This window comes from Neofelis nebulosa, chromosome 1 (assembly GCF_028018385.1).
Source record: "Neofelis nebulosa isolate mNeoNeb1 chromosome 1, mNeoNeb1.pri, whole genome shotgun sequence".
Taxonomy (NCBI): domain Eukaryota; kingdom Metazoa; phylum Chordata; class Mammalia; order Carnivora; family Felidae; genus Neofelis; species Neofelis nebulosa.
The window spans coordinates 97,648,688-97,663,615 of record NC_080782.1 but is presented as its reverse complement, the minus strand read 5'-3'; the positions used below and the strand labels follow the sequence as shown (position 1 = coordinate 97,663,615).

Here is a 14,928-nt window from a genome sequence, read left to right as displayed (position 1 = left end):
CCAAGGAACAGGCTCAACTGTGGAGAACAAACTGATGATTACCAGAGGGGAGGTAGAGGAGGGGATGGGTTGGGTATGTGGTGGGGATTAAGGAGTGCACTTGTGATCAGCACCGGGTGTTGTTTGGAAGTGTTAAACCACCTAATTGTACACCCCAAACTAATACTACACTGTATGTTAACTCACAAATTTAAAGAAAAACTAAAAATATAGTGGTCTTGGAATATCAAAAAAAAATTGTAAGTCTAGGACCTTGTGAGGACACATTCATCACTGGCCATTTTGTTGATGGCAACATTAGAGACAATATCTATAAAATGAGAAACTAAAGGTTTATTTGAGATCAGTGTATCTGAAATACCTGTAATAAAATCTGTCCTTTGTCCTTGGTATTGACTAATACAAGTTATTTCTATGAGAGCTATTTTAGTAAAGATAGTCAAAAAGAGTGGGAAATTAAAAGTCAGACTCGGCAGTGTGCTATACATGTACTTACCATCTATTAACTCGTTTAATTATCATTGTTATTCCCTGAAGGGTGGTATAATTGATATTCTATTGTTATTTCTACTCTGAAATTTATGAAGAAACATAAGATTTTATAGATGTAGAAAGTCTTTAGAAGTTTAAGGTGCCCAAGACCCCCTAGCCAGTAAGTGACTAGGCACTTATGTTTTTGGATCCTAGTTCTTCTATTACTATTCACTGCTGCTCTCAAATAGTATGAGACTTGTATGAGAAATGTATACAGAATTGGAAAAAAATTAGCAACAGTGCAGACAAGTTGGGAAGAATAAGACATAGGTCATTCTTTTTTTCCACTGTAAAATTTTCTTAGTCTATATAAAGTGTATAAAATCTAATGTTCACAAATTATGGCATATAATATCTAAAATGAGAAGTGGCCTTTAGGTGCTATTTTTACCTTCCGTTGTTAATGTTTTGACTTCTTGCTTTAATTTTGTTTTTTTATTCCTCCCACCACTTCCCAAGCCCTATTTTCAATTTCATTTCTTTATATAGACATATTTTCCCTCCTCATAGCTTGAATTTGTTTTTCCTCTAGGTTTTTGAAGGTGCTATATAATTCCTGAGCTTCCTTTTCTTGACTGTTTCATGTTTTCTCCTAGTTCCGTGGTTTTCTTACATGTATGTTTTGAATGTTACTTTTTCAGACTTTGAGATTTCTAGATTTGATTCTTTAGCAGTAGTGAATCTTGTGTTTCTTCATGGAGTTAATAGTAGAAAACTCAAAAGAAAAATAGTAGAAAACTCAAAAGATTCAGAAGCTGGTCTTCCTTCTCCACATGGGCTAGGAATTATATTCAAAGACTTAAGGTGCTGAGGAGGAAATTGTAGATCTTTAAAAACTGCATGGACTTCACATGAGAGCCAGACTCTTAGGATTTTGAAATAAATCTGTTTTTAGGGTAGAGTCACAGTGTATGTCTTGGTGCTCTTTTTGTTTCTTGTGTCAACTGTACATAAATGGTTCCTGCAAAACGCTATATGACACTGGAAAAATATTTTACCATCTAATGTTTTCTAAAGTGGTACTTTGTGAACTTTTTAAAAAAATTTTTTTATTTTATTTTTTATTTTTTTTATTAATGTTTATTTATTTTTTTAATATATGAAATTTACTGTCAAATTGGTTTCCATACAACACCCAGTGCTCATCCCAAAAGGTGCCCTCCTCAATACCCATCACCCACCCTCCCCTCCCTCCCACCCCCCATCAACCCTCAGTTTGTTCTCAGTTTTTAACAGTCTCTTATGCTTTGGCTCTCTCCCACTCTAACCTCTTTTTTTTTTTTTTTTTTTTTCCTTCCCCTCCTCCATGGGTTTCTGTTATGTTTCTCAGGATCCACATAAGAGTGAAACCATATGGTATCTGTCTTTCTCTGTATGGCTTATTTCACTTAGCATCACAAACTTTTTTTTTTTTAAGAAGATTTTATTTTTAAGTGATCTCTACACCTAATGCTGGAACTGAACCCACAACCCTAGATCAAGAGTCATGTGCTCTACTGACTGAGCCAGCCAGGTGCCCCTACTCTGGGGAAATTTTTAAAAATGCAAAGCTTGGCTTTCAAAGTTGTATGAATAGAGGATTGTAGAGATGTAGTATTAGATTTGTAAAACATTTATTAAAAGAACAGATAATTTTCTTTATTATGAATCGAAAGAGTCACACATATTTGTCCTAATGTAAATTTTATTTTTAATTTGCAGGCAGAAAAAATAATTGGCCACCTCTTCCTGGCAATTTTCCTGTGGGACCTTGTTTTTATCAGGATTTTTCTGTAGACATTCCTGTAGAATTCCAGAAGACAGTAAAGATTATGTACTACTTATGGATGTGTGAGTATACAATAATTATATACTTGTTCAACAGAGTTCATGTTTTATTGTCAAAAACCACCTTTTTTGGAATTTGTATATTAAGGATATTATTATAAACAGGTCTTTTTCTATAGCTCTTAATTTTCAGAGTGGAACACACTTAGATACCTCAAAATTGCACTTTATGTGACATTCCAAGCTAAGGAGAACCGGCATTCTTTTGAGGAAAGGACTTCTCTGTCACATATAGAGTATTTCTTGAGGTAAAAGGAATAGGTGCAAAATACTATATAGATAATATTTTTTTTTAGAAAATTATGTATACTATTTTTATACAAATGAAGGCCATTTAAAAATTCTGTTGAAGCGTTAGGACTATTTTTATTTTTTATTTTTTATTTTTTTAACGTTTTTTTAAATTTTTTTTATTTTTTTAATTTATTTTTGGGACAGAGAGAGACAGAGCATGAACGGGGGAGGGGCAGAGAGAGAGGGAGACACAGAATCGGAAACAGGCTCCAGGCTCCGAGCCATCAGCCCAGAGCCTGACGCGGGGCTCGAACTCACGGACCGCGAGATCGTGACCTGGCTGAAGTCGGACGCTCAACCGACTGCGCCACCCAGGCGCCCCAACGTTAGGACTATTTTTAAAAGGGCCTTAAAGTATTAGAATATTAGAATTTTTCTTAGGGCTTTGAGCACAGTTTACTTTTCATTTTTAGGTGGTTATAAGCACTTTTATTATTGGAAGTACCTAGTTAATGTAGGATGTTTTACTGAATAGAACATTAGGACATAGGTTTTAGGCTGTGATGCTTGCATTGCTTTGAGTATAACTACAACTTATGGAATACTCAAAATGTCAAGCTGTTAACAATTTGTTCTGTGTACACAGAATTCCCACTTAATCTGTTTCACTTTTATTCCAAACGTTAGTCTAAGCCCCATTTAATATTATTATGTTAGTAGGACAGGTATAGCTGTCATGAACTTTCAGCTGCCTAACTGTTGGGTTAATGGATAATTTGTAGTGTACATTCTTGATGGAGGAAATTTATGTGTTAGTATGTTATTAGGGAGCTTTTTTCCCCCTCCCCTAAATAAACGAGACCATTTTCCTCAAAATCTTTAGGAGCATTCTTCACATAGGTGAAGTTGCTTTAGACTGTGAGTAGTGGTTTCTTACGGATACTACCTTCTTAACTCTTAGTTTCTCTTTGAGATTTCGTTGTTGTTGTAGTATCTTTTGCTAAATCCCCAGTGTCCATAGTGTTATATACATTTTTTAATACTAAAGGTTTTGGTTTTGTATGTGTATGTGTAAACAGATCATGTATTTTATTTATTCAATATATAATATATGCATTTATTTAATAATTAGTTTTTAATGGGCAGACATTGGCCTAGCATTTTTAGGTATAGGTTCTTTGACTTAGTGGAAAAACATAGTTTGGATGGGAGAGGTGGGGGTTGGAAGAACATTCTGCAAGGAATTTGGTAAATAGAGATTGAATGGGAAAGGTGATTAATTTTAACTGAGTGGCTAACTAAAGTGCTAGATGTTTAGAGTTAGGCGTGTTTTGTTTTATAAATTTATCACTTTCTGAGGTTTTTAGAAGTAATACAGTATCTCTTAATCCTGTTGAGTTGACAGATCTCTTAACTTTATTTAAAGAGGACTCATTATATGAAGAAGCAACTAGAAACATCTAGTACCAGCTCAGTAATCTTTTTAGATTTCATAGAATGGAGATACTTTTAATAAGCTATTTTCAAGTAGTGTCAACCTGTTAATGATTTCAGAGTTGACTATTGCTTTCACACTGTAGTAGTAATTATAATGAAAGAGAACATTTATTGAGGATTTATTTGTGCCAGGAACACTGCAAATCACTTTGTATACATGATGTTATTAACTCCTAACTATACTGTGAAACAGGTACTGTATTATCTAGTTTTATGGATAAGGAAACCAAAGCTTGGAGAATTTGAGTAACTTGTTCAAGATTACACAGAAATTAGGGTGGGAATAAGATGAAGATATACTTTGAAAGGTTTTTTTCTTGAAACAAATAATTTTACTCTATAAAGGTATTGAAGCAATTAGAATGATCACATGAAATGAATCTTAACCTTTTTGAGTATATTCTTGAATTAAAAGGAAAACAAGTCCTTCATTTTTTTTTTTTAAATTTATTTATTTTTGAGAGAGACAAAGATGGTGTGAGTGGGGGAGGACAGAGAGAGAGGGAGACAGAATGCCAAGCAGGCTCTGTGCTTATGAGCACAGAGCCTGATGTGGGGCTTGAACTCATGAAACCAAGAGATCATGAGCTGAGCCAAAACCAAGAATCAGACGCTGAACCAACTGAGCCACCCAGGTGCCTCATCAAGCCTTTTAAAGTTCAGTTAGTGAAGATAATTATCCTGTTTAAAAGCTGTTTATGTTAGGTGTCTATGTTGTAATGCAGAGCTTATCAAGAAGTGTATTGTTGGGGCACCTGGGTGGCTCAGTTGGTTTAGTGTCTGACTTCAGCTCAGGTCATGAACTCCCAATTCATGAGTTTGAGCCCCATGTCAGGGTCTGTGCTAACCCTCCAGGTTAGGGCCTGGAGCCTGCTTCACATTCTCTGTCTCCCTCTCTCTCTGCCCCTCCCCTGTTCATGCTCGCTTGCTTGCTCGCTCGCTCTCTCTCAAAAATAAACATTAAAAAAATTAAAAATATATATATTGTAGTGATAGTTGTAAATTTAGGTCCACCAATAGCAGATTTGAGTGCTTAATAAAGCATATGGAAATAACGTATGAAGTAGAGTCATTCAACTTGGAAATCATGTAAAGAAAATGCCTGAAAAGTTTCTTTAAATGTTACATGTACACCTGGAATTCACCAAGTGGATTGGAATGGGATTGAAATTAGGAATATAGAATCATGTATTTCACATTGCCTTGCCTTTCTGTATATTTTCGTGATCACTGTATAAGTGGATTGATTGTTTAGTAAGTAGGCCTGAACATTTTACTTTATTTTGGGATACAAATAAGTGATTTATTTATCATGGTTTTTGGTTACTATGAAACATTCAGAAAAAAATTTTAATAGATTGCCAAAAATTAAATTATATTTGATCTATAGTTGGAAGAATTTTTATGAACTTTAAATACACATATCCATATTGTTTCTTTCTTTAAGTGAATTAGGAGATAAAACTTTAAAAATTATTTCTCTTAAGATTGAAATTTAAATTAAAGTGTTGTGAATATTTCAAACTTTTCTTAGGCAGTTGGATGCTCTTTAGTGTTAAAAAATAATAATTTTCCGTTTCATGGTATTTTAAAATCTGCTTTTAAGCCATTGACAGAACAGCTTTTATTTTGAACCAAAAGGTCTTGAGTAAATTTATAAGTAAGCTAGCTTTTCTGAGTTAGAAATCCTAATGGTAATAACGTTAATTTTGAATAGTTTTCTCTGTGTAATAGAGCAGAGTGGAGGCTTTTTTTTCTTTATTTATTTTGAGAGAGAGAGTGTGAGCGAGGGAGAGACAGAAAGAGGGAGAGAGAGCATCCCAACTAGGCTTCACATTCAGCGCAGAGCCCAATGTGGAGCTTGATCCCATGAACTGTGAGATCATGACCTGAGCCGATATCAAGAGTGGAACACTTAAATGACCGAGCCAGCCAGGTGTCCCTGGAATTTAATTTTTATTTATTTACTTATTTATTTAATGTTTAAAAAACATTTTTTAAATGTTTAATTTTGAGAGAGTAAACCAATGAGCAGTGCTCATGTGTGTGTGGTGGAGGGCCAGAGAGAGAGGATGAGAGAATCCCAAGGAGGCTCTGTGCTGTTAGTGCAGAGCTCAAAGCAGGGCTGGATCTCTTGAACCCGTGAGATCATGACCTGAGCAGAAATCAAGAGTTGGACGCTTAACTGACTAAGCCATCCAAGCGCCCCTATAATGGAATTAGAAATGTGGAAGAGCTCCTATTTATCTTCAGATGAGAAATGGAAACAGAGGTTGATTAGCTCATTAGTTTATCTCTATAACCCAGGTGTCTTTACTTTTCTGCTAGCCCTCTTACTGTAGAGTTTGTGTATTTATCTAGTTGTTAAGGCAAATTCAGAGGCATACCAGGATGTGTTTTTATCTTGTTTTATTAATATAAGTTTAAAAAAAACATTTAAAAGATTTTAAAGTTTTTATTGTAAGTTGATATTTTCATATTTAGATTTACTAGCTCATTTATTTATTTTTTAGTGTTTGTTTATTTTGAGAGAGCCAGAACTTGAGTGGAGGAGGGGCAGAGAGAGAAGGAGAGAGGGAGAATCCCAAGAAGGTTCCACAGGGTTCAGTGTGCAGAAAGAGTGAGGCACAGGGCTCCAGCTCACAAACTGTGAGATCATGACCTGAGCCACGATCAAGAGTCAGATGCTTAACTGAGCTATTCAGCCACCCCTCATTTATTTTTAATTCAAGTAGTAGTGTGTTGGCATATTTTTGTTGTATTGGTAGTTTACACTGAACATTATTTTAACTTTTGAAAAAAATGTATTTCCTTTAATGCAGCCTGTGAATAAATTTTTTAAATCCTTTTAAAAAGTTACTAATTATAACGGGTAAATGTAGTTCTTTAGGATCAAAGCATAGTTACATGATACTCACACTCTTTGGTTTAGGTCTGTCAGGAAATGTAATTTTTAACAACATATATGAAGAGTTTTCCATTAACTGTATTGAGTAAAAGAAAGGTCTGCCACAGCAGCTGAAATGCATTATGGTATACCTTTAAAAATTTTTTTAAATCCTCTACCAAAACATCATTTTTACCCCAGCACTTGGAAAAATGGATAATTCTATGAAGATGAATAATCCTTAGAAATCGACTATATAGTCCCTGATATTACTACTGTATTAGTGTTTTCAATTCAGTGATTCTAATGAATTTTATTGCTTGAAAATTTTATAACGAGATTGCACAGGGCACTTGTCAAGTTTTCATTCTTTTGTCTACTCTGGGAGGAGTCTGCAGCCCTACTGTGTAAAAATGTAATTCTTAGTGTAGTAGGATCTTTTTCCTCCCAAGACCTCGTTCTTTTCCTGGCAAGGCCTTGAATCAGCAGACACAGCACATGGTTCCTTCTCAAGAAAGAATCCCATAAGGCACTGCTTCTCTTGTAATGGCTCATTAGGAGAGGGACAAAAGAATTTTTAGGACTTTTTATCCTGTGTATACTGTTTGCAAATCAAAAGTGTAAGAAACAGCAATGTTTTGAAAAATACTAAATGGAAACATGGGGTAGAATACAATTTGCTCTTGGAAGAATTTTTTCATTTACAATTTTTGTTGAATTAATAAATGGAATGTAAACATTTTTCTATTTTGTTTTTTGATTCCACAGTCCACGCTGTAACACTGTTTCTAAATATCTTCGGATGCTTGGCTTGGTTTTGTGTTGATCCTACAAGAGGGGTTGATTTTGGATTGAGTATCCTGTGGTTCTTGCTTTTTACTCCTTGTTCATTTGTCTGTTGGTACAGACCACTTTACGGAGCTTTCAGGTAAAATGTGTGTATTTTAAAATATACTCTTTAAAACTTGTGAAGTAAATAGTTTGTAATTAACCTTACATATTTTGAGAAGGCAAATTGACACGTTTTCATTAAAATTTTTATTGTATAACATACATTCAGATAAGTCCATATATAACATGCCTCTGTAGTCATTAGGTTTTGTAAATCACAAAATACCATTCATTTCTCCCATTGAGAAAAAGATCAATCATAAAAATAAATGCAGGATAAATAAGAGTAGTCTTATATCTCAACATTTGTAGAGTATTCTATTCCATATGATACATGTGACTTTAAGGAAGATTTTGCTCTTGTGGTTAAAACCACAGTGGTGATATACAGTCTGATTCTTAAATGAACCTATGTAAGGTCAGTATACATGGGATATTTAAAGTAAGTCACTTTCACCTAGTAAGTGTAATTTTACCTAACAAGGTAATTATTTTTTCTGTGTAAATTCATTTCAGCTTTTCAAAAGGCAGCCACATTTGAAAACAATTAAGATTATAAGATTAAGTATAATATTTTGCATGATATATTTTAATTAATGGTTAGGATTAACGTTTCCAAAATGCTTGTTCAATGAGGTGTTCATAGTGTTGCTGAAAAAGGGACTCATTAGCTTAAGTTTGGAAAAACTGGAAAATAAAATTTATTCATTTTGGATTTCTTAGATTCTTTTAAGAGCCTAGTGTGGTTTGTGATTTGACTATGAAACCATTATTATTATTTTTTGTGGAACACCTTGTTGAACTATTGCTTTAAGAAATAAACACTGGGAAGTGCTAATTTAGATAAACGTTCTGTATGAGTCCATATACTCAATCATTTATCAACTTATTTTTGAGTAAACTTGTTTGTAAGTAATGAACCTTTTTCAGCACTCAAGAATGAGGGTTGGCATTATTTGGAAATATGTATGTATTGTGCAGTGATTAGGAAATATGTATGTATTGTGCAGATGTTATACTGGAGAAATTGGGGGGCCATATTCAGTTTTTTTTTGTTTTTTGTTTTCCATTTTAACATAGAATTTCTTTGATTAACCGGAGTGTGTATTCCTTCTGCATGGAATTAGAAACACAGATATGTAAACAGATGGGGGTGAAAAAACAACCCAGAAGGAAAAGGGAGGAGATGAGGGAATTTGGAGAGAAAGGGGATTATTTAACAGAAAACTAAAATGGTTAAAAATGGAATGAAAGGAAGAAAATAGATGGAAGGAGGAAAAGGAGGAAAGAATCTTTGGATACATTGGAATATGGGAGCTTGGTTAAATGGGGAGAGGTGACCCCTCTGGATGTCGGTTGGGGAGGGAAAAAAAAAAACTGTTTACTCTTTCCATGATATAGGAAGAGAGTTACTGTTGCTCTCTTCCTTGTTACCTAAGCCTGGCTCACAAGGTTTTTTAATTTTTTGACATCTGGCTTTGGCTTCTGCCAGCCTACTTCCATCACATTACTAAGGTATTTGTAATGATGCTGGTGGGTAGGAATGGAATTATCTTTGAGACTTTAAAAGTGATGTGAGACTAATGACTTTGGATTTTAAACCTTCTATGATTAATGTAGCCAAAGCAAACTACTAAAAGTTAGCTTTCTGCCTTTTATTACTTGAAGTCATTTGGTTCCTTTTCTTTGCTTTCTTTGCTAGTTGAAGTAAAAATGGTTTGTGGAACATTACTAATCTGTAGGTTAAGTTCTTAGCTGCATCTCAGTCCTTTAGAGTTTATTCCACATATGTTAATTATCTAGGTTTTATGTTCAGAGCAGAACTGAGAGGAATAATACTTAATAGGGAAAGTTGAAATTAAAGTATTTTGAATCATTAGGATACCTTCTCAGTATGTAACTTTGGCATTTCTTTCATCCAGATTGCCAAGTGTTTCTGAGCCAAAGTCTTTCCTGCAGTTTCTGACAGATCTTTCCTTTAAATGTGAAAATCTCAAACCCAGATACATTAGATATGATTACTGATATTAAATATATGGCTTTAAATAGACTTTACTTTTCACATAAATGCTTTGAGATCAGTTTTGACAGGGATTATTGCCTTTGAGAAAGGGCAGAGTCAATATGCAAGTGTTTCATATTTTGTTTCAAGACTGATTAAGAAATGAAAACAAGCATCTGAGCATATTATGTAGGTCTATAGAAAATGGGTAACTAATACTTTTTAGGCCAAGCTCACATGTTTTTCAAAAGAAAATGTTATTGAAAGCTTTTAGTTTTCATTAATCAGACTCTAAAGTGAAGCTAATGTGCTTTTTAAAAGTTTTCAAGTTTTACTCTTCACTGGCTAATGATATTTTTGCCTCTTCTGCCATAAAATTATTTAAATATCTACTGAATTTTATTCCTTTAGGTTTCTCTAGAAGTGAAGAAAAGAATAGCAGTATGAAAAATATGTCAGGCACTGATTTTAGAATAAACCAGTCATTACAGACATACAAGTTAGGGGGCATTAGGTTTGAGAATGTGACCAGATTTATTTTTAAGTTGTGCAGTGAATTGATTTTTTTCATGTAGACGATTGTAACTCTAAGTATTGAGAGTAACTGTTAGCTTTGTGGTGGAGTGCTAAAAATAAGTAGAGGACATATCAGGAAGTCTTTATATCTAGAATGCAAGAGAAATGTTGTCCCTTACTCAGTTAGAGTTGGATTTTTAATTGCCATTTGTGGTTTATCTCTTTTGCTTCCCTGTTGACTCACAGAGTAAAAGTAAATAATTCAGTATCTCAAGAAATTTCTTTATAAAGGTTAACACTTAAGTTTGTTATCAAGAATTTGTTGTAATTTGTTTAATAATACAATGGCTGAGTATAGTAACTCTGAGAAGAAAAATATAATTGTTTTAACTGAATTATAAAATGCCTTTAGGTTGAATTAAAGTATTTGATAATACTCTTAAAGCCCAATGGAAAATTTAAATCTACATTTAAGTGATTATATCCAGTAATCACATATAATAAATTATACTGATAATTACATATAATTTTCAAATGTGATAAAGGTAGACTCTACTTAGCAACAGTCATCATTTAATTGGTTATTATGCTTGAGAAGTTGGTTTTCCAGTGTCATCTGAGCTTCTGTTTCAATATTTCATTTTCAGGCTCATTATTGAATTCACTGGATTCTTTCAGAGAGCTATTTATATTAAGATACATAACATTTTCCAACTGCTTTACAGTCATGAAATATCCTAAAGTTAAATAAATCATCCCTTGAACATTGGCCATATACTAAGCTGAAGATAATAAAGAAGACATGCTACTTGCCCCTAGAAATGTATAATATAAATGATTTAAAAGTAGGCTTTTCTGAAACTTTGGCTAGCAAAATTTATATATAAAAATTGGATGATATTCAATACCTCCCCCCCCCCCAAATACTTGAATTCTAAAGGAATTTAATACTGGTGGCATACCTTATGATAGATCTCAGTATATAAGATCAAGTAATTTCAAGTTAGTCTTCTTGGATTACCTTTTCGAGGATTTAAGTTTTTAATAGATATTTTTGTCTGAAACTGGGGGAAAAAAACCAACAACCCTGCTTTTATTGGCACCATTGGATTAGAATGTTCATGAAAAAGATGGTTTTCAAACTGTATAAAATATTATTCTGTATGACTTATCTTAGTTTTCCACCAAGAAGCTAGTTTTACTGATAATGCTTATAGGACTTAGTCCTTCCATAAGGTTATCCTTCTGCCTGAATCTGAAGGACAGTACAGAGAAGTCTCAAGTGTATTTGCTTTTAAAAGTTAAGTTTATTAGCTATCAGAATTAAATCTAGAATTATCATTTACATATTTTAAAAAGATTGTAACTTTGTTTTTAATTTTAGGCTTCCACAAATGACTAAGCATTATGTAAATACTTTAAAATATTAGATCATTATTAATGAGGCAGTGTTTTGTTGAAAAAATTACTGGAAACAGACTGAGAAGGGTGAGGATCCTGGCGTCTCCAGTTAAAAGTTGTGAGCTCCTAGGAAAATGCAGTAAAATCTTAGTACCTCAGTTTATAGAATGTAAACACGGGATGATATTTGCAGAGTTGATAAGATGATTAGAAGTAATACTTGCAAAATATTAGTTTTATAGGTTGTCAACAAATGGTGGCTGGAATTAATGTTTTACTTTTGTGTTTTGACTTTATGATTTACTTTTGATCTGTAAAACTGTTATTTGTTATAAATCATCTTTCACTGGTTTTAGTTCATTGTCCTCTGGTACCCTAGTCTGAGCTAAAGGAAATAATAATTGACACTAAGATGTGTGTAGAAAGTATGACAATCTAGTCTTTTAATTAGGAGTTTTTTGTTTTATGACTGATTTATATCTGCCATCTATTTTTATGTATTACTTACTATATAAAACATATTTGTTATATACCTTTTTTCTTTATTTGCCTTTTAGATTAATAAATTCTTTTTTTGTGGGGGGGGGGGAAGAAAGAGCACATGGGTGTGAGCAAGGAAGTGTCTTAGGAAGAGGGATAGAGAGAATCTTAAGCAGGCTCAGTGACCATCATGAAGCCCCACAAGGGGCTCAATCTCACAAACATGAGATCATGATCTGAGCTGAAATCAAGAATTGGATGCTTAACCAACTGAGCCACTCAGGCACCCCAAAAAGTTCTATTTTTTTTTAATTTATATTTTTTCTCTGTGGTTCATTTGTTTATATATAAGTCTACTGGCAATGAATTCCCTCAGATCTTTTTTTTTGTGTGATTCAAAACATGTTCATTTCCACTTTATTGAGGTATAATTGACAAAATTATAATACATTTAAAATGTACAGTGTGATGTTGTGATAGTCATATATGTTGTGAGACAATTCCCACAATTGGATGAACATGTCCATCACCTCACATATTTACCTTTTTTTTTTTTTTCCCCAAACGTCTATTTTTGAGAGAGAGGGAGAGAGAGCATGAGTGGGGAATGAGTAGAGAGCGAGGGAGACACAGAATCCGAAGCTGGCTCCATGCTCTGAGCTGTTAGCACAGAGCCTGACACGGGGCTCAAACTCACAAATCGTGACATCATGACCTGAGCTGAAGTCGTACACTTAACTGACTGAGCCATCCAGGCGCCCCTGCCCGCCCCTTTCTTTTTGATGAGAACTCCTAAGATTTACTCTCCCAGCAAATTTCAATTATACAGTATAGTATTATCAACTACAGTCATTATATTCTACGTTAGATCCTCAGATCTTACTGATTTTATAGCTGAAAGTTTGTACCTTTTAATCAACATCTGCCCATTTCCCTCATCCCCTGGCAACCACCATTGTACTGTGTTTCTATGAGTTCAACTTTTTTTTTTTTTCCTGATTCCACGTGTGATATCGTTCATTATTTATCATTCTCTGTCTGGCTTATTTCACTTAGCATAATGTTCTCCATAATGCATACAGTCATAAATGACAGGATTTCCTTCTAAGGCTGAGTACTGTTCCATTGTATATAAACCATTCTTCCAATGATGGACATTTTAGGTGGTTTCCATTCCTTGGCTGTTGTGAATAGTGCTGCGATGAACATAGGATTACATGTGTTTCTTTGAGATTATGACTGTGTTATCTTTTGATAACTGCCTCGAAATGGATTTGCTAGATTGTACAGTAGTTCTATTTTTAATTTGTTGAGGAATCTCCATGTTGTTTTCCATGGTGGTTGCATCAGTATACATTCCCACCAACAGTGCACAGCTGTATATCCTTGTCAACACTTATTTCTTATCTTTTTGATAATAGCCTTTTTAACAGGTTAGAGGTCGTAAATGATTTTGGCTTTGATTTGCATTTCTCTGATGATTAGTGATGTTGAGCACCTTCTCATCTACCTGTTAACTATCTGTGTGTCTTTTGTGGAAAAATGTCTATTCAGATCTTATGCTCATTTTTCTTAATTGGATTTTTCTTTTGCTATTGAATTGTATCAGTTCTTTTTATATTTTGGATATTAATATTTTATGATATAAATTATTTCCAAATATTTTCTCCCATCCATTAGGTTTCCTTCACTATGCAGAAGCTTTGTATTTGATGTAGTTCCACTTGTTGAATTTTTCTTTTGTTATTTTTGCTTTTAGTGTAAAATCCAAAAAAGCATCACCAGGAATGGTGTCAAGGGGCTTACCACCTATTTTTTCTTCTATGAGTTTTATGGTTTCAAGTGATTTATTTAAGTCTTAAATCAGTTTTCAGTTCATTTTTGTGTATGGTGTAAAATAGTGGTCTCATTTTATTCTTTTGCATGTGGCTGTACAGTTTTTCCAACACCATTTATTGAACCCTGTTATATGCCATTGTTTGTATTTGGCTCCTTTGTGTGGTACGTTAACTTATGTTAATACATATATGTATTTGGGTTTGTTTCTGGGCTATTTTGTTCCATTAATCTCTGTGTTTGTAGGTCACTGCTGTACTCTGGATTAGTACAGCTTTGTAATTAGGAATTGTGATGCAGCTTGGTCCTTCTTTCTCAAGATTGCTGTGGTGATTCATAGTCTTTTATGGTTCAGTACAAATTTTAGGATTGTTCTATTTTTGTGAAAAATGCCACAATATTGATGGGGATTTTGTGGAATCTGTCGATTGCTTTGAAGAGTGTAGACATTTTGACGTTATTAATTTTTCCAGTGTACAAGCATGGTGTATCTTTCCATTTATTTGTGGTGGTGTCAGTTTCTTTAATCAATCTCTTAAAGTTTTCAGTGTGAGGGTCTTTCACTTTCTAGGTTAAATTTATTCCTAGGTATCTTATCTTTTTGATGCAATTTTAAATAAGATTTTCTTAATTTCTCTGATTTTTCTTAATTTCTCTTTCTGATAGTTTGTTATTAGTGTATGGAAACACAGATTTTTGTATACTGATTTTGTATCCTATAACTTGACTGAATTTATTTGAACAGTTTTTCAGTTGAGTCTGTAGGGTGTTCTATATATCAAATGATGTAATCTGCAAATGGTGATAGATTTTTTTCTTCCAT

The 14,928-nt window shown here is 33.6% G+C and overlaps 1 protein-coding gene across 2 annotated transcripts in view; it reads left to right on the top strand.

Annotated features, from left to right (window-relative positions):
* The window catches only part of SCAMP1 (secretory carrier membrane protein 1), a 128,975-nt gene that overhangs the window by 55,382 nt on the left and 58,665 nt on the right, over positions 1-14,928 (top strand). For both annotated transcript variants that reach the window (XM_058728967.1, XM_058728977.1), the window contains 2 exons: positions 2,236-2,364; positions 7,748-7,907. In XM_058728967.1, the coding sequence (XP_058584950.1) occupies positions 2,236-2,364; positions 7,748-7,907 (289 nt within the window). The remainder of the gene's footprint in view (positions 1-2,235; positions 2,365-7,747; positions 7,908-14,928) is intronic.